The sequence below is a fragment of the Chlamydomonas reinhardtii genome, chromosome 1 (genome assembly GCF_000002595.2).
Source record: "Chlamydomonas reinhardtii strain CC-503 cw92 mt+ chromosome 1, whole genome shotgun sequence".
Lineage (NCBI taxonomy): Eukaryota > Viridiplantae > Chlorophyta > Chlorophyceae > Chlamydomonadales > Chlamydomonadaceae > Chlamydomonas > Chlamydomonas reinhardtii.
In genome coordinates this window covers 5,675,824-5,693,433 of record NC_057004.1, presented here as the reverse complement: position 1 = coordinate 5,693,433, position 17,610 = coordinate 5,675,824, and the positions used below count along the sequence as shown (strand labels likewise).

General features: G+C 61.0%; 6 protein-coding genes across 6 annotated transcripts; 4 read left to right on the top strand and 2 right to left on the bottom strand.

Annotated features, from left to right (window-relative positions):
- The first annotated feature begins 36 nt into the window (after window positions 1–36).
- On the top strand, window positions 37–2,322 carry CHLRE_01g040550v5 (uncharacterized protein). Its single transcript, XM_043058790.1, has 6 exons — window positions 37–176; window positions 257–299; window positions 432–584; window positions 744–863; window positions 1,021–1,186; window positions 1,296–2,322. The coding sequence occupies exons 1-6, from the start codon at window positions 143–145 to the stop codon at window positions 1,524–1,526; spliced, it is 747 nt and encodes a 248-aa protein (XP_042928704.1). The 5' UTR covers window positions 37–142; the 3' UTR covers window positions 1,527–2,322.
- Window positions 2,323–2,324: 2 nt separating this feature from the next.
- Window positions 2,325–2,976, bottom strand: CHLRE_01g040533v5 (uncharacterized protein). The gene has a single exon (XM_043058789.1). It carries the CDS (start codon window positions 2,744–2,746, stop codon window positions 2,555–2,557), a length of 192 nt encoding a protein of 63 aa, XP_042928703.1. The 5' UTR covers window positions 2,747–2,976; the 3' UTR covers window positions 2,325–2,554.
- A 2,414-nt stretch (window positions 2,977–5,390) lies between these two features.
- Window positions 5,391–7,986, top strand: CHLRE_01g040517v5 (uncharacterized protein). Its single transcript, XM_043058788.1, has 2 exons — window positions 5,391–6,840; window positions 7,202–7,986. Exon 1 carries the CDS (start codon window positions 5,422–5,424, stop codon window positions 6,193–6,195), a length of 774 nt encoding a protein of 257 aa, XP_042928702.1. The 5' UTR covers window positions 5,391–5,421; the 3' UTR covers window positions 6,196–6,840; window positions 7,202–7,986.
- A 43-nt stretch (window positions 7,987–8,029) lies between these two features.
- On the bottom strand, window positions 8,030–11,240 carry CHLRE_01g040500v5 (uncharacterized protein). The gene is made up of 4 exons (XM_043058787.1): window positions 11,102–11,240; window positions 10,909–11,019; window positions 10,769–10,836; window positions 8,030–10,665 (listed from the first exon to the last, which is right to left on the bottom strand). The coding sequence occupies exons 1-4, from the start codon at window positions 11,147–11,149 to the stop codon at window positions 8,919–8,921; spliced, it is 1,974 nt and encodes a 657-aa protein (XP_042928701.1). The 5' UTR covers window positions 11,150–11,240; the 3' UTR covers window positions 8,030–8,918.
- A 110-nt stretch (window positions 11,241–11,350) lies between these two features.
- CHLRE_01g040476v5 (uncharacterized protein) lies at window positions 11,351–12,487 on the top strand. Its single transcript, XM_043058786.1, has one exon. It carries the CDS (start codon window positions 11,588–11,590, stop codon window positions 11,753–11,755), a length of 168 nt encoding a protein of 55 aa, XP_042928700.1. The 5' UTR covers window positions 11,351–11,587; the 3' UTR covers window positions 11,756–12,487.
- Window positions 12,488–14,250: 1,763 nt separating this feature from the next.
- Window positions 14,251–17,301, top strand: CHLRE_01g040450v5 (uncharacterized protein). Its single transcript, XM_001690095.2, has 2 exons — window positions 14,251–14,979; window positions 15,363–17,301. The coding sequence occupies exons 1-2, from the start codon at window positions 14,599–14,601 to the stop codon at window positions 15,435–15,437; spliced, it is 456 nt and encodes a 151-aa protein (XP_001690147.1). The 5' UTR covers window positions 14,251–14,598; the 3' UTR covers window positions 15,438–17,301.
- The last annotated feature ends 309 nt before the right edge of the window (window positions 17,302–17,610 follow it).

Genomic DNA, 17,610 nt, shown 5'->3' with positions numbered 1-17,610 from the left:
GTTATGGTCTTATGCAATTGCTTATTACTGCAAAAGAAAGTGCGTCTTGAAATTATATCTCACCAGAGCACCTACGGATAGCGAGGGCCTGCACGCACTAACCCATCTGGAGTGCAACCCCAGCTCTCAAGCGCCCCGAAGCATGGTGAAAATTATCAATGGGGAAATTGTGGCAGGTATGGCCTGCCTCTGAGCAGAACCAGTCATTTGGACCCAGTGCGGGGGCTTTGACAGTATCCCGTGCTGTTCGCCACAGACGATGATCCCCGCCTGCGGCAGCGCCAGGTCCCGCAACCGGGGTGAGCAGGCGCGACGTGACAACGACGGGTCTTTGTCCATGGGACCGTTGCCTGGGCCGCAATAAGGCCAGCGGGTGTGTGGTGCGCTATTACCGTACCGTACTTTGTGCCGGTGCTCGGTCGCATGTGCAGGCCGCCGGAGGCAGCACACGGAGGTGCCGGACGTGGAGCGTATGGCACTAGTGGGCCAGGAGCTGGGCCGGGACAGCAGCCTGGACCCGGGGGTGCAGCCGCAGCTGGTGGAGCTGGTGGCATCGGCTTCAACCTGAGCGCCCCGCCGCTGCGGTCAGTGCAGGGCCTGACCTGATTCAAGGCGTCAAAGCGGAGCGTGGACGACTCATCGGGATAGGACATGAGCGGCTGTTCCGGGTAGTACCATTTAGCTGGTTTGATAACTTTGCGCCTGGTTGAACATCGCTCATGCTTGCCTGCTCCGCGCTACAGTTTTGTGCCGCCGCCGCCCGGCTCCGACGCACTGGGCCTGCCAGACATGGAGGTGCTTGGTGTGCGCATCACCCCCTTCGCCATCCTGGGCGTGGTGGGGCTTGGCATGATGCTGGGCTGGTGAGCGCGTGCGCAACCGGGGTGGGACCGTGCTCCCATGCCTTCGGCTGAAGCACAGGAGGGCACCTGCGCTGATGTACATGGCTGTGTGCAAGCCAGCGCAAGCATCGTCCACTGTACGGCACTGACACAATCGCCGCACCCATACTCTGTGTAGGCGGGGCGTGCTGGTGGCGCTGGTGTTGTACTACGTCTACCTCGCCAACCAGGGGAGCAACCAGCAGCCGGGTGCTCCGCAGCAGCACGAGCCGCACCAGCAAGGGGCTGCAAGGCTGCAGGGCCAGCGGCCGGCGCACGGTGGCAACCCAATGGACTTTCTCCATGTGCGTGTTTCTTCGTTTTGCACGCTTAGTATGGTCTGCACAAATTTCTTGACGTTTGCAACTGTGAGCGGGAAACCCGTCCCCCGTGCTTGCGAACGTTATGTCGCAGAACTACCTGAACGGGCCCCGGCCGCAGCCCTCAGCGCAGCGGGGCCCCCACGCTGACCAGGGAGCTGCGGGACCCAACCGCCAGCAACACTATGACGCGGCTGCAGCGGCAGGGCATGGCCGGAGTCAGGCACCGGACCCATCAACGGCTGCAGGCGGTGGCGGCGGTCAGAGTGGCTCTGGCGGCTGGGCAGCATTCCAGGGTCAGGGACAGAAGCTGGGCAAATCATAAGGGGCCTTGCTGTGGCTGTGGCCCGCATTCTTGGCAACATGTCAAAATGTGTGGTCGTCTCGTATGCAGCAAAATGCTTCTTTTGTTCTACGTCAGGAGCACGTGACACCGGCTGGCTTGAGTAGTGGACCATGCCTGGACCATGCGCCCAGTTGCGCTTCAGTCTTGCCTTCCACTGGAGTCGTTTTGACAGGGCATTATGATATCCCTTGCTGATGCCCCGCTTACGCGTACGGTACGTTGCTGTTCGCAGCCGCGGTGAGGTCAGAGGGGAGGCAGAATGCCAGATCCCTTGAACGAGGCAGAGACACAGACCCGGACAGGCGGTGGATGGGGGTGTTGGGGGTGCTGTTGGGGGTGTTGGGGGCGGTGGGGGCTCTGGGGGTGTTGGGGCATTGGGTTCGCTGGGGCCGCTGGGGGCGGTGGGGGTGTTGGGGGCGGTGGGGGTGTTGGGGGCGGTGGGGGTGTCGGGGGTGTTGGGGGCGGTGGGGGCTTGGGTGGGGGTGTTGGGGGTGGTGGGGCCGCTGAGGGTGCTGGGGCATTGGGGCACCGACATTGCAATTCTACGATTAAAGCTTAACATGAAAGAGTTCAAGGAAAAGCTTACGCGCAGTCTGGTGCTGTATCTGCTTGAACGTGAGTTGCCGTCACGGAATCTGCGAGATTGTAGGCAAGCAAGCCTCTTGCAAGAGCTCGTTTGCCCGACGAAGGTTGCTGACATGGCATACTGCAATTTTCACATGAAAGCACGTTGCCGGTGGATCGGTGATGATGCCCTTTTAAGTGCAGAGTTAAGCCTACCTTCAGGGGATCGCTGCCTGCTGCGCTTTAGCCCTTTCCTGCACAAGACGACGACGCTCATGCAGCTCCTTCAAGTGGTCCAGCGATCCAAGCGGCGCATCTGCCATGTCTGCACGCGAGCTGCGATGGATATGGCAAAGGTCGCCTCGTTTTGGTCTGGGGGGTCGGGGCGTCCACGCCTGCGAGCTCGCTGTAGTGCTTGGATGCGTAATGGATTCTGCAGCCAACTAGCTAGTCGTGTCACTGTAAGGATAGCGCACAACACTCGCTTGCCCGAAGAAGGTTGCTGACCGCGCTTGGTGTTTCCTCAGATTGAGGTCGCTGTTGGATCCGCCACCGCTGACTCTGCCCCACGCCGACTCCCGCTTGCAGATGAAGCGGCGCATGGAACTGGCGGCGTTGTGGCTGCTTATCACCATGGCGGCAGCCCTTATGCTGCAGGAACCTAGCTATCCCGCAATGCTGTCCATGTTTGAGCAGCAGCTGACTGCGTTGCTAGAGAGCTGGCTCAGACCATGGTCGGCGGGCCGCTGATCATTCGCTAGCCAAAGCTGGTCCTTACAGCCAGCGAATGATCAGCGGCCCGCCGACCATGGTCTGAGCCAGCTCGAACAACGCAGTCAGCTGCTGCGCGAACTCCAAGAGGGACACCCAGCCCAGCATTGCGGGATAGCTTGGTTCCTGCAGCATAAGGGCCGCCGCCATGGTGACAACGCCGCCAGTTCCATGCGCCGCTTCATCTGCAAGCGGGAGTCGGCGTGTGGCAGAGTCACACATTGCATGGTATCGGACTGCACCGCGACGCGGGATGAGCGTCAGCTCAGCTTGAGGACCCGTCCTGCTGCATGTGCTACGCCGTGCTAAAAACCGCCGTGCGTCTTAACCCGCGCACGCGTGGGCGACCGTTCTAGTACCTGGACGCTTGCGCCCTGGTTAGTGCGTGCGCTGTGCGTGTGTCCTGCGGCCTAGACGTTTCCCGGCACTTCTGTGCCTAGGCTTGTGACGTTGAGGCACAGCGGTGGGGCTCTGGCGGGTTGAGGCTTGGCTAGGACTCACTGTGCGCGGAGTCACACGGACTTTGCCCGCGGGAGGGTTTGCAGCAAAGTCGGGGTTGGTGGAGTCATGTTGGGCCCTGATAGCATGTGATGGCTCGGCGTCTTCGGGTGCTGGGACTGTCCTCTCTGTAACATCCGCATTCTTAACCCGAACTGAGCTAACTGGCAAACCCAAAAAAACTCCTACCCTCACCTTTCTAGCAAGATCAGCTTGCATAGCAGGCACATCATTTGTGTTGCCTTCCTCCGCGGCGACCGCCGCGAATTCAAGCGGCGCATCCGCCATGCCTGCGCACAGTTGCCCCTAAATCAACCTGCCTCTATCCGACATCTCTGCAGGTGGAAGCCCAGTCGCATCCACACTTGCAAGCAAGCACAGCTGCCCGCCGATGCCGCCGCCATGCCCTTCCTGGATATTCTACTTACACTCTGTACAACACCCGCCGGCCACGCGCGGATTACTGCACGCATGGCAGCCAAGTGGCCGTTACGGGGCCGTTGGGATGTGGGGGCCCAGCCCCGTAACTGATGGGGGCCAGTGGTAGGCCCTTTACACCGGCGCCGACATTACAGGGCAGTTGGTGGATGGGGTTCGTGGATGCAATGGGGGCAGTGTGCGCCAAGGGTCCGTGGGTGCGACGGCCCCGTGTACAGCTGCTGCATGGCCCCGTCACGCTGCCATGGCGCACGCGGAGGCACACACGGCACTGATCGGGTTCTGGGCGGGGTATCAGGAAGCGGTTCTGGGTTGCATCACTTGCAAACAGTGCATCGCATCAAAGTGCCCCCGGGGGCGCCCCAGGGCTCCTTGGCTACATGTACGTGCGATGTCCGTACGGTATGCCTCCATGTGCAAGCGACCACCGCCAGGTTCTAAGCTTGATGATTCACATAAACTCTGTCTAGCATCAACATTACACCACCGTTGGTAAAGCATCCGACGCATGCATGCTCCTACGATTGACGTGCGTTGCGGAACTGATGCGGACGTATACCAGAGCGGAAGGCGGAGTGGGCTTGCAGGCGGCACGAGAGCAGGCAGTCAGTAGCGCAAGTTGCGAATTCACATGTTACCTCGTAACCGACGATAAACGCTGTGGACGGTCGGGCCCATGGCTGGCTGATGGAAGGCGGCTGCTGTATTGGGATGGCTGGGCTGGGCGACTGCGGCCGGGACTACCAGAAAGGATGCGCCCGAAACCAACCTGGAGAACACCAGCGCCACCGGTGCCCAGCACGACATGTATGGGAGGGAGGGAGGGACAGGAGGCGTGATGCACTGCAGCGTAGAAGCTATGGCGCTAGGCGCGAGGCAAGCAACGTCGACCCCAAAACAACCGCGAGGACATGGTGCGCACGCCGGGCTGCGGGCTGTGGCTGTGCGCTGCGTGGGGCGGCTAAACGAAGAACACTAGGTATGGAGAAGTAGTGGATGCGGTTAAATGAGCAAGTGCGCTGGGCAGCCGAGGAAGTAACGACAGCGCGATCGCTACTGATCGCTGCATGGCTCAACCCCGTCGCAATGCGGTCGGCATGGGCGCGTGCGGTGAATGCCGTGCGACACCAGGAAGCCACATGCTGCAAACACACTCGAACCCTCCGAAAGGGCGGCAAGGGACGCAAACAAACGCAGACAGTGAGGCATGGGACGCAAAGAGCAAGCAAGGCTTAGTTTCAGCGTTTGAGGGGGCTACGCCCCCCCCCCCAACACCCCCTCCCCGCCCGCTCTCCTCCTCGCTCTAATGCATTGGGTTCGGTTTAGTTGGGGCTGTATCTACACACACACACACACACACACACACTGTCCCGGCTGTATCTACACACACACACACACACACACACTGTCTCGGCTGTATCTACACACACACACACACTGTCCCGGCTGTATCTACACACACACACACACACACACTGTCCCGGCGCCGTCCACCAGTGAGGTCGTCCGCACCACCATCATGCCGCGCATGGGCTGGAAGCTCTCTGGCTCTGAGACCCTCAAAGTCCCCCTAGCGAAGCTATCCGTCCGCATGGCCACATCCATGCAACTGGACGATGTGGCCACGCGGCGGGCGGACCTACACGAGGATTTTGAGCGCGCGGCACAGGGCCTGCCGCCGCGCGCTGTGGTGCGGCGGGAGGACCTGCCAGCAGCTACGGCTGCAACGCTTGGCGCCATTAGGGACACCCTGGCGCGCCTTTGGCAGGAGGTACGCTGGGAACGGCGACACTTTGAGACGCTGTGGCGGTTGGCCATCGACGCAGTGCGGCTGCCGGGAAATTCGCATATGCCGTTGGCTCGCCGTGAGCCATGCGGCTGTGGGCAGCACGGCCATGGGGGCGCCGTGGCGGGGGCACACGTCGCCGCCGCGCCCACGCCACGGCAGCACCACTTCTGGGATTGCGCGGTGGCGAAGGCCGTGGTGGCGCAGATCAACGCACACAACCCCGGTCCGGCTCCCATCAGCCAAGCCCAGCTGTGGCTGGTCCAGGCGCCGCCGGGCTTTCAGCAGTGTGTTTGGGACGTGGTGGTGATGGCGGCGCTGGCCGCCACAGAACATGGCCGGGTGCGGCTGCGCGGGATGACGCGCGCCGCAGCGGCCCTGGAAATTCAGACGGCGGCAGCAGCAGCTCCCGAGGCTGCGGTGGCAGGTGCAGTGGAGGCGGAACCCGATCTTGACGAGATCCCGCCCACACAGCTGACGCCGCCGCAGCCAGGCGTCCACCCCGTCGAGCTTGCGTGCGCTCGCGCAGTCGCGGACTTCTGGTCGCGGCTGATGCAGTTCGCGCAGCTCGGCGTGCCCCAAAAGGGCTAGGATGGTGTTGACGCCACCCACCCCATCCTGGCGGTGGTGAACGGTGAAATGCTGTGCGCGTTGCCGCAAGCTATGGAGCTGGAGGCTTGAAAGGGATCAGCCCTGAGGAGAAGCGCGTGAGCACTAACATGAGCCACTGAAGCAGTGGCATACGAGAGGGTCAGCGGGGGAGCTTAGTGGGCAGGCGAAGGGTTTCTTTGTTTTTGGGGCCAGGTTTGGGGGGTTTCTGCTTGTGAGGTTGTTTTGAGTGCTGCAGCACCCCGGGCCTTACGGCCTGGACCGGCCTAGTGGCCAGACGCGTTTGTGGCTGCCCTTAGGCATAGTCTGCCCTGGCGTCGAGAGCTGGTTAGGTTGCGGTTGAGGTCGTGCAGGCTGCGGGGTCGCAGGACTCAGCCCCACAGCCACTGTGGTCGTGCTGTCGCGTGCTGTCGCGTGCTGTCGCGTGCTGTCGCGTGCTGCGTGTTGCGTGTTTTGTTATGTTTGCTGTTTTTTGTTTTCTGCCCGCCTGGTCTTAAGATGTAGCTCGCCCGCTGGGTCTGAGGTTGTTACACCGGTAGTAATTCCGCAAGGGTTACTGGCGCGGTGAAGGGTCGGAGTGCGTTTCCCTGTGGACTCCAGAGCTGTTTTGCGCTCTGCTGGGGAAACGCGAGGTCACGGCAGCCCTCGATCGAGAGCCCTGTCGTTGGTTATACCAGATACACGATTCACGTGATCTGGCAGAATAACCGTGGAAACCGTAGTCTCACACACACACACACACACACACACACACACACACACACACACACACACGCACACACACACACGCACACACACACACACACACACACACACACACACACACACACACACACACACACACACACACACGAGAAGGGGTACTCGGCGAGATTAGGGGACCATATGCAGCCCCACGCGGCGAGAACGCACCTCCGAAAATGCCCAATCTTTCTTGCCCGAGGGGTTGCATTGCGCCCGTGTCTTGCCGCCCCCCGAACTCCCGAAGGTGCAAGCCCTGTAGACCGAGCATTACCGACGATGCTTGTTGAAACGAATGCGCACGTATGACAGTCTGCATGCGTTGTTACCCCAAGTCCCGCACAAAAACTTCCCGCACTGCTGACGGCACGTCTGGGCTGCGCATTACCTGACTTGGCAAGTGTTGTGTGACCCAATGACCCGCCTTTCCCGCAAATGAACTTTCCGGCGGACGGCTAACGTTGGCGCTCCATTAATGCTGGTGACTGTGATGTTGGGTGTTGGCATGCCGGGCATGTCGGTTCTTGCGTCGGCTTCTGGTGTTGCCTGCCGTTTGTGAGCCTTCGGGCTGATTTCAGACTCCAGACCGTGCCATCGGCACAGGTAGGTGGTTTGGGGCGTTGCCCCGTGTTGAGCCTTCGGGCTGGGACCAGAATGTGCCTCCGGCACGCTCGCGAATTTCGGGCGCTGCCCTGCAGATGTGCCTTCGGGCTGGGACATGCTGTGCCACCTGGCACCAGACACGAGCAGTGCTTTGCGGTTGATAAGGCGTCGCCGGACTACATGCCGGCGTACCTGCCGGTGTACCGTGCGGTGTACCTGGTTTAGCGTCGGGTGCTGTAGACAGCGCTTCATGCGCAGACACGGGTTGCCACATGTTGTGGGGCTTTGGCGGGCCTAGGCTTGGCTTCGACTCATGAGTGTTGCGCCCGACACGCTTTATGCGAAGACCTATTGCACGGTTGTGGAAGGTCGGCAGCCAACTGGGGGGAGGGTGGTTTCCCTTCGGGCCGGAGATGGTCCCTCTTGACCTGGGTGCGGGGCACCCTTGCTTGGGCGGACTGTCCCTTCTTTGTAATGTCGGAATCTTAAGACTGGCGCACATGCAGGTGCATGCCACTCGGCACCACCCGCTCCCCCTGCCTGTCCCACCTCCCCCATTTTGTGTCAGCGATGTGAACATGTATGGGCCAAGTTTGGCGCAGTGGTCAATCGGCCATTGGAGGCCCTGCAGCTGTCCTGCCCTACTAAGAGCACACATCCCTGGCGGCCACCACAATCACGAAATGCAGAGCCCGCTACTTTCAGTCACTCCCCTCCAGTCAGCTTTACACGTAGCCCGCCATAATCCGACAGCGAGATTCAGCCTACTGTTTCCTCTCCGCGACGAATGTCGAACGCGGTTCACCCTAGACTATGTCGTGTGCCTTTTGGCATCATGCCGTGCGGCGCCTCGGCAACACACGAGCTGCAGTGCAGTACCTGCAGCGCCCCTTCCGACTATTGCCGCACCATCCATCATGACGCGGACCACCCCGCACTCAACACCATCACGTCTTGCTGACCGCATGCCGTATCGCTTGGTCGTTACCCGATGTCTGTACTGAGGTTTGGTTTGCTACTTGTGTCAATCCCTCGTCATAAAATCATGGCAATCGCCGAGCGCGTCAGAGCTGGCGATTGCGGGTCATCCATCCTGTGCACAGTACACACTTACACCTAATGCTGGCTCTCGAACTCAAACACAAAAACCCTGCCCGGTACATAACCTCGACAGATGCGACGTGAGCCCCGCTCTGTCAAGCCGCGCACGACCGAACCCTCCTGGTGATGGATGCCATCACCAATGAATTGATAAGGATTTCGGTCTCTCGACAAGCAGATTCATAGGCAAACACTCTCGATTGACTACAGTTACACTACACTTGGGAAATCATCCGCAGCAGCCCTCCGTTGCAGGTAACTTACAGGCCGGCGCCGAGCTGAGGGGGGCGGTATGCGCCCGACATAGCTTGGCCCAGTGGATTGTACCGGTACGGGTTCGCCGCCAACCCGAGCACTGCATTCGCCCCGCCAGCCGCCTGCTGTGCCGTGCCCGTCGCCGCCGGTGCGCCGCCAAACGCTGCCGGCCCGAAGCCCGGCGGCGGCGCCTTGGGCGGCGCGCCCGCCATCGGCGCCCGCACGCCACCGTACGCTAGCCCTGACTGATCGCTGCCCATCATGCCCAGAGGGTTGTAGGGCTGCGTTGCGCCGCCCATCCCGCCCAGGGCCGTGGCGTTGAGATTCTGCCACAGCGAGGACAGGCCAGTGGAGGCTGACAGGTCCATGCCCGGCAGGCCCGACCACATTGAGTACGTGCGCGGTGTGCCGTTGGCGTTGAGGCCGATGGGCCCGGCCGCGGAACCAAAGGCTGAGGCGTCCGTCTGCTGAGGCGGCTGGATGGGCGCCCGCGTCACCGCCGGTGCCTGCACTACGGTGCCCTGCAGGTGGGTGAAGCCCGGAGGAGGAGGCGGGCGTGCAGCGACCAGCGGCGCGCCTTGCGCCGCCACTGTTGCCTGCGTCTGAGCGGCGGCCGCTGGCTGCGCCGGGGCACTGAAGCCAGGGGGCGGCTTCGTCACTGGCCGCCGGGCCGCTGCCTGGTCCTGGTTCTTCTGCTGCAGCAGCGCCATCAGCTGCGATGCGGCCTCCTTGCTAGACACGGTGCCCTGCGCCACGCCCTGCTGCATGGACGCCAGGAGGGCTGGCGCCTCCGGGTAAGGCTCCACACTGCTGGCACCCAACGACAGCGGCACGTTAACGGCCCGCCGCATGCCGTTGACCGTCGTCGCCACCTGCGCACCGAAGTAGGAGGATGAGGCCTCGAACCCGGGCGGCAGCATGGGCGGGAAAGCGGACGAGGAAGACGACAGGGACACGGGCTGGGCCTGCTGGGCCTGGTACTGCTGATGCTGGTGCTGCAGCTGCAGCAGCTGCTCAGGCGTAACCGGTGGATCTTGGGACATGAGCTCGAGCGAGCCGCTGCTAGCCGCGCGGTCCATAGATGAAGCCACAGAGCTGCTGCGCCGCGTGCCCGGGCCCGACATGTCATAGCTGTTCAGCCCCTCGCTCGCGCCAGATGGACTGTGCCGGTGCTGCTGCCCGCCTGCCACCGACGCCGTCGTGCTCCCTGCCGCCATGCTGCCCTGACCTTGCGAGCCGGTATGCTGGTGGTGGTGATGCTGCTGGTGCTGCCGTGCAGGCTGCGGGTGCTGCGGCTGCTGGTGCGTGGTGGGCGCGCCAAGCGATGGCCACGAGGACTCGTCCATGCTGAGCGCTGGCCGCTCAATTTCTACCGACTGGTTCCGCGATAGCCCGCTGGTAGGCGACGCGTTTGCCCACGTCACGCCGCTAGGCAGGCCCGGGCCCGCGCCAGAGGGGTCCTCGAGCGCCGTGCTGCCCCGCTTGGCTGCTGGGAGGGGCGGAGCGTCTCGCCGAGCAGCCGCGGGCACCGGCTTCGCCGCCGCGCGACTAGCGACCGCGCTGGCTGCCGACGTTGAGGCCGCAGGCGCCGGCGCTGTGGGTTTGGGCCGCATAGCCTCCTGCACGCGCTCTGCTTCCAGCTGTTTTGCGTACTCCCTGGCCTCATCGCTGCCGAACCCTCGCCGGCAGTTCGGGCACACACTGCTGCAGTGCAGCTTGAGCTTCTCAAAGCAAAACAGGCACATACGGTACCTGTGAAACAGGGCGGGCAGCCGCTCAGCGCTCAGAACGTCCAGGTCCACCGCGCCCAAACAAACATCTAGAAGCGCGCCGACCGACTAAACGGGTGGCTTACCCGCAGGGGCAGGGCTGGAATGACATATCTGTCTCATCCAGGTCCTCCACGCACAGGGGGCACGTCTCCTGCGACGGAAGAAGCGCGACCTCAGCAACATGCCGGCAAAGAGGGGCTAGCTTGACAAGACTGGACCTCACCTTTTCAAACTCGCTCCTGCTAGGGGGTGCGGGCGGCTGCTCTGGAGCGACCAGCACGGTCCGGGCAGGAGGTGCAGGCTTGCCATGAGCCTTCGCTGCTCCACCGCGCACCTGCAGCACCCCAACACGCGGGTCAGCAAAGGCCCGCCCAGTATATCTTTGATATACAATAGATCTTCAAACCGCAGCGCACCAGGGTGACGGCCGAAACAGCGGGCTTCGCAGCGGGGACGCGCGGCATCGGTCGCAAACAAGGTTTGAAGACTGCTTCACGGTCCGGCACAGCACGTAAAAGGAGCAGCACTCGCAGTCAGGGCAGAAACAGGGTCGAGTGGTGATTTGCTGAGACAGATGCCTTGGCCGGGCCCGCAATTACAAGAAAATCGCCCCCATCCCTGGAGACCGGGCACTCAGTCTGTCCTCTCAGCGCCTACTGATCAAGACGCTGCTGCTGTTGCTGGTATTGGTTGGCGATAAATTACATTGCTTGACACTCAAGCTCGCCTGCTACTCCTTGTGCTGTTTGGGCCGGGCGTTGGCTGTGCTCCATCGGGCACTTGATAAATGCAGGATCTGACCATGACCACCTGCTGCTGCACGGAAGCCCTGCTCGGCAGCGACGTTTCAGCTTCACCTTAGCGATTCACCAGATCTCTCGGCGCGGCCCCGCGGCCCCACAATGCATGCCGGCAGTGGCGATGATAAAGGCGTAGACTCTGTAGACGATGTGGAAGGCAGGGGGCTGGATGCTGCCTTCGGCCCGGGTGGGTGCCATCATCCCCGCCCCCAGGACCCGCCGCCCCCATGCGCACTTGCAGCGTGGCTACAGAAGGCCCACTGCCGTTGACGGTTACCGCATGCGAGCTAGGAGACAGCACTCATTGTGGCTACTCATGGGCAACGGCAAACGGTACACGTTTCTAGGCGCCCGCTGCGTCTGGGTCAGGGACGGTACTGTCAAGGCAGGTCAAGGGCAGACTGCGCCAACGCCTCATGCTGCTATAGACGTCCTCGGTGGGTTCAGCCGTACTATAGACCGTAGGTCTGCGGGTGCATCTACATATGAATGCCATCTTCGTGCTGCCTGCAGTGTAAATCTGTTCGGCTGTGTTGTGCGGTCCCGCCCATTTCGCGACTCTGGCTCTTGTTCTAAACGTCTGGGGTCGTCTCCAGACGTTTGTGACTTTGGGTATCAGGCCAAAGGGTTGGGACGCTGTGCCGTTTGCGCATCCTTTCATATCTCGGGCTGTTGGTGACGGCATGGTTTTGCGCTTGCCGTATGACGCTGATTCCCCGCCTCCCTCGCCGTGAGAGGTTGTGCGTGGTTGGTGGCTTTGTGTGTGGGCAGGATGCACGTGTGGGCGACCGTTCTAGTACCTGGACGCTTGCGCCCTGGTTAGTGCGTGCGCTGTGCGTGTGTCCTGCGGCCTAGACGTTTCCCGGCACTCCTGTGCCTAGGCTTGTGACGTTGAGGCACAGCGGTGGGGCTCTGGCGGGTTGAGGCTTGGCTAGGACTCACTGCAGGGGGGGGGGGTAGTTTCAACTGGGAAAGGCCCCATGTTCTAAAACGAAGGAGCTTGACGAGAGGACTCCAAATCCACTTTCAGAGTTTCAATCAGGGTAGTAATTGCAAAGTTATGGATGCGGATGTTACAGAGGGGACAGTCCCAGCTCCCGAAGACGCCGAGCCATCACATGCTATCAGGGCCCAACCCCGACTTTGCTGCAAACCCTCCCGCGGGCAAAGTCCGTGTGACTCCGCGCACAGTGAGTCCTAGCCAAGCCTCAACCCGCCAGAGCCCCACCGCTGTGCCTCAACGCCACAAGCCTAGGCACAGGAGTGCCGGGAAACGTCTAGGCCGCAGGACACACGCACAGCGCACGCACTAACCAGGGCGCAAGCGTCCAGGTACTAGAACGGTCGCCCACACGTGCATCCTGCCCACACACATAGCCACCAACCACGCACAACCTCTCACGGCGAGGGGGGCGGGGAATCAGCGTCATACGGCAAGCGCAAAACCATGCCGTCACCAACAGCCCGAGATATGAAGGGATGCGCAAACGGCACAGCGTCCCAACCCTTTGGCCTGACACCCAAAGTCACAAACGTCTGGAGACGACCCCAGAAGTCAGCTACGACGGCAAGTCCAATGCTCAGCACCCGGGCCGACGGCAGCTTCGCTCGCGCAAAGTTATGGGCCCTCAAAGTTCAGGGTCGGTCATCGGGGTTGGGGGTCCCCAAGGTTTCGTCACGCGGATGTGGGTGGGACTGCCAGATTTCGTCTCTGCGCCCTAAACGCCCCTCTAAACGCTCCGCCCATTAGCACATGTACTAGCACACATTAGCATGCACATACTAAAGCATTTGCAGAACGTTTGGCCTCTGGAAAGCGGCTGCATGTCCGTCCACATCGGCGTTGTAGTAGCGTAGAGCCCCACTCGAGCGTCTCTCACTGGTGTCATGGAGACTATGCGATCTGATGCTAACGTGTAACGGCCAAGGCTTCGTGTGGGTCATGGCGACAAGGCTGCCGCCGGCCATCGAGCGTGACATGAATCCCGGGATTCTTCACATGATCCCGGGAGAAAGTCGACCAATCTCTTCCGGCACACAATCCCAAACATCATATATACAGCGCAATTGTAAGCTTAAGCGCACGCCCCGGTAGTCTGACAGAAGGGTCGGTGGTCGGCCATGGACACATGGACATGTGTGGCATGGCTGCCAGTCAAGTTGTGCCTCCAGCTGAACCGGAGGTATACAATTGTAGAGCTCGCCGAGAGCAGTCGATTGACACCGACCTGGCTAAAATCCAAAGGGTTTTGAGGGGGTTTTGAGGGGTTGCACGGTGGTGGGGGTCGGTCGGTCGGTCCGGAGGGGGGGTCGGGAGGTTTTGGGACATGGGGTCTGGAGGTTTAGTTCGTACCCCCCCCCCCTGCTCACTGTGCGCGGAGTCACACGGACTTTGCCCGCGGGAGGGTTTGCAGCAAAGTCGGGGTTGGTGGAGTCAAGTTGGGCCCTGATAGCATGTGATGGCTCGGCGTCTTCGGGTGCTGGGACTGTCCCCTCTGTAACATCCGCATTCTTAACGTCTACTTCATTCCCAGCCCTTCTTCACCTCAGCTCAACATCCCTGCCTGCATATGCGAGCCCACTCTCTCAGCCTACTACCGCTGTACGTTGCGTCCCTTGTCCCTTGACACCCTTAGGGGCACGCCCCATGGATCGCATGGCGGTTCGCTAGTGGGGGCATGGCGCTGCATGGGCTCATTGCATGAGATCTCGCTGCACCGCCGGCGGTGACTTGTAAACGGGCTTCCCGCGATGTGTAGGTAAGGAATTTGCAAGGCAACTGAATATTTCTTTAGCATCAAATTACAATAATTGCCGACAGAGCAATAGTTTCTTCGTGCACACGAGAGGGGGACTTTTATTCCCACTAGGCTTTATTGCCGCTTATTGACTGTATAGCTTGAGCACCTGGATCAAGGGAAATTCCTTCGCACGCCAGCTTTACTTTCGTGAGGGCGGCCTCGGGCAACTACGGGGCCGTCAATTAGTCTGCTTGCTATACCGAACTATATCAGAGCAAGGCCTGGCATCCTAGGTCTGGAGAGGCGCTCGGCGGAGGCTGGGGCCGAGCCGGGGCGGACTGGACTAACTAGCCAGTGCGGTCAGCTGGCAGGATGGAAGCTCAATATGCAGCTGTGTGCCAGGGCATTGACACATTGCTGGCGCAGCTGCAGCAGGAGGGCATACTCGATGAACAGTTCTCGCAGCTGATGGCTCTTCAAGACGAAACAAACCCCGATTTCGTGGCGGAGGTCGTGCAGCTATACTTTGAGGACTCTGTACAGAAGATTGAGCGCATGGGCGCCATGCTGACCGCCCCCGCCCCAGACTTCAAGGAGTTGGACCAGCTTGTGCATCAGTTCAAAGGTTCCAGCGCGAGCCTGGGTGCAGCGACCATCGCCCAGTTGTGCATAAAAATGCGAGAAGGCTGCCAAACGTCTAACCAGGCCATGTGCGCAGCGCTACTGGGCCAGCTGCGGGACTCCTACCTGCTGGTGCGTGGGGGGCAAGGGTTTCGAGCTGGTGTCGTTTAGTCTGGCGTGCCGGTCACCGCTAGCAGGATGGATTGCAGCCGGTAGAGGTGCCGGATGGTCCGTACTAGCCTAGGTCCGGCCCTCTGGGACAGAGCTGGCCTTACCGGCCCTTGAGCACCACCGTGTCGACCTGCAATTAGCTGGATGCTTTCGTACGCGCAACCGCCTTGACTTGCCAGCCAAGCCTGAGTGGACAGGTGTGGAGCACGCCACGCAAAACACGCACACGGCCCCAGGCACAGCATCGCCTTAGCCGATGGCCGCATACCATTGCTGCGCAGTCTGCGGGTTTCCGCTTGCTTACCCCTCCTTCCCACCTTGACATGCTGCCGCGTGCCCCGCAGCTCAAAGGCAAGCTGGACATGTTCATGGCGTTAGAGCAGCAACGAAAGCAGCTGCTCGCTGCCATGGGGAGATGAGCGCGCTCGTGCCCGGAGTTATGGGGCACGGCACGCATGTCGCTGGCGCATCGGAAGCTGTGGAAGCACGGCGGCGGCGCGGCCACCTCGGCCAGCTCGCTGCTGCCTGGCTGAGCTGGGCGGCTGGTCTGCACATGTCATGTGCAAGCAGTTATGGCGGCACAGCTGCTGGGTAGTTGCGCCTGTGGTTTCTGGCATGGCCTGTCCACCACTCACAACGAACGAGATACTAAACAGCATGTAGCGTCTTCATGTAATGCCGGGACAGGCAGGTGGCGAGTGTGGTGTTAGGGCCGTGTCGATGCAGCGTGAGGGATCGTTGAGGTCCGGGCAGTGCAGCAGTGCGGGCGGTTGGGCGGATGTCGTACAAGGTGCTGAGGCAGCCTGCGTGCCTGTGCAGAGCCATCTTGGGATGCGCATGGGCGCCTTGCACACGGGCGCGCCGCGACTGCTGGCTTACCAGCACAGTCGTTCGCGATGCGTGGGTGTCCATTGCGCTTGGTAGCGGGGCTGGTCTTAAGGTCCCACAGCGCAGCATCAAGGTGTGTCGGTGTTGGGTGGTTGTGGGAAGCACAATGAGGTTGCTGTTGCTGCATTAGTCGAATTGTGGCCGTACATGATCGTGGCGCTGCTAGTTGACTACAGCATTATGCATTCGCTGCACCTGGACGTTGCCGGCACGAGAAGGCCAACTCTAGAGACATAAGGAGCGGGGTTCAAAGGGACTGAAAGTAGGACCAGGTAAATAGCGAACAGAGGAATCAATCGTGTTTGTGTTGCCGGGCTGTTCCTGCAATCGACTGCACAGGACTGCGTGAAGCCAGTGTTCTTCTGCTGCGTGATCGTTCTTGCGCAGACATGCATGTCGGGGTGTGCTAGACAGGGAGTTGTGTGCCTATTCTGTGGGCGCAGGGCTAAGCGTCTCGCAGTACGCGGCACTGCCCACTGAAATGCTCGAGTGCCTTCCTTACGGATGCCTAGAAGCAACTGGCACGCAGTGTGTGTTCGGGGCCAGGGCGCCAAGGTCATTCGATTGTGCTGTGGCCTGCGTGTGCACGCGTGCGTGTGGGGGTGTTATGTGTGCGATCCGTATTGGACTTTTACGCAGATGGTGGTAGCGACTAGTGACCGTGGTTGTTCGGGATGGGGTCGAGACCTTCAACGTATCATGGCAAACCAAGTTGTCTACGTCGTCGGTGGTCTTTCTGTCTGGGGCAAGCTGTAGCCCTGAACACGTGCGCTTGCCTGCTGGACTTGCCAGTACGGTAGTTGCTGAGAGTTGGTGGTTGCTTAGCTGCGCGGTAGCTTGAGGTTTAAGAGCCAGGCGTGCTACGTGTGGCACCCGCCAGCGCTCAGTCCAAACACGGTGAGGAGAAGTGGATGCAAGTCAGACAACTGCAGTCCTGCAAGGCCGGACTGGGCCGTTTCGGACGGGCCCCCCGGTCCGTGCTCGTGCAACTCAATGCGCTGTGCTTGTGGTGGACAGCGGGACGCGGCTGGACACATGGCGGGCGGTGCCTGTATGAACCGGCTCCGGCTATGTCCGGGAGATGAGGTGGTTTCGGAACCTTCGGCCGCAGACATTGCACCAAATTGGCATGGGCACAGCGCTCGTTCCCTTGAGAGGGAGAGCCACCTTTCTTGTCGGACGGGCCTAGACACGCAGGGCTGTGCTTTGGATATCATCATGTAAACGAAGCCGTACCAAACCGGCTTCATGACGTGCAGGTCGGAGCTAAGACCAGGACGTGCAGATCGGAGCTTTGAACATGTTCGGCTACGGGGTGCTGTGTTCGACTATCTTGTTGCAAGGTGCTACCGTTTTGGGTGTGGACGACCGCCAAGCCTGTAACTTGCTCGACTTGCCTGCTCGGAGTGCTTACAATGGATCGCAGGCTGATTTGCAGCCTGTCAAGCCTTCTGCCTCAGCCAGTCGATCCGATCCAGGGGCCAGGCCTGGGTCCTCTTTCTCCTTGGCCAGCGTGTACTCCGGCGTCACATTTCGAATGGCGTTTTACGAGCGTGCACCCTGTAACGCCTTTTAGAAAAAGGAGAGGGGGGCGTAGAAAGCTCAGGATCTTACCCCATGCTCAAAGTAGAGACGCACGTACTTTTGTCAGGGGTGGGCTGGTGAGGAAGTGCCCCCCCTGGAAATCCTCTTATCCTCTCCTGG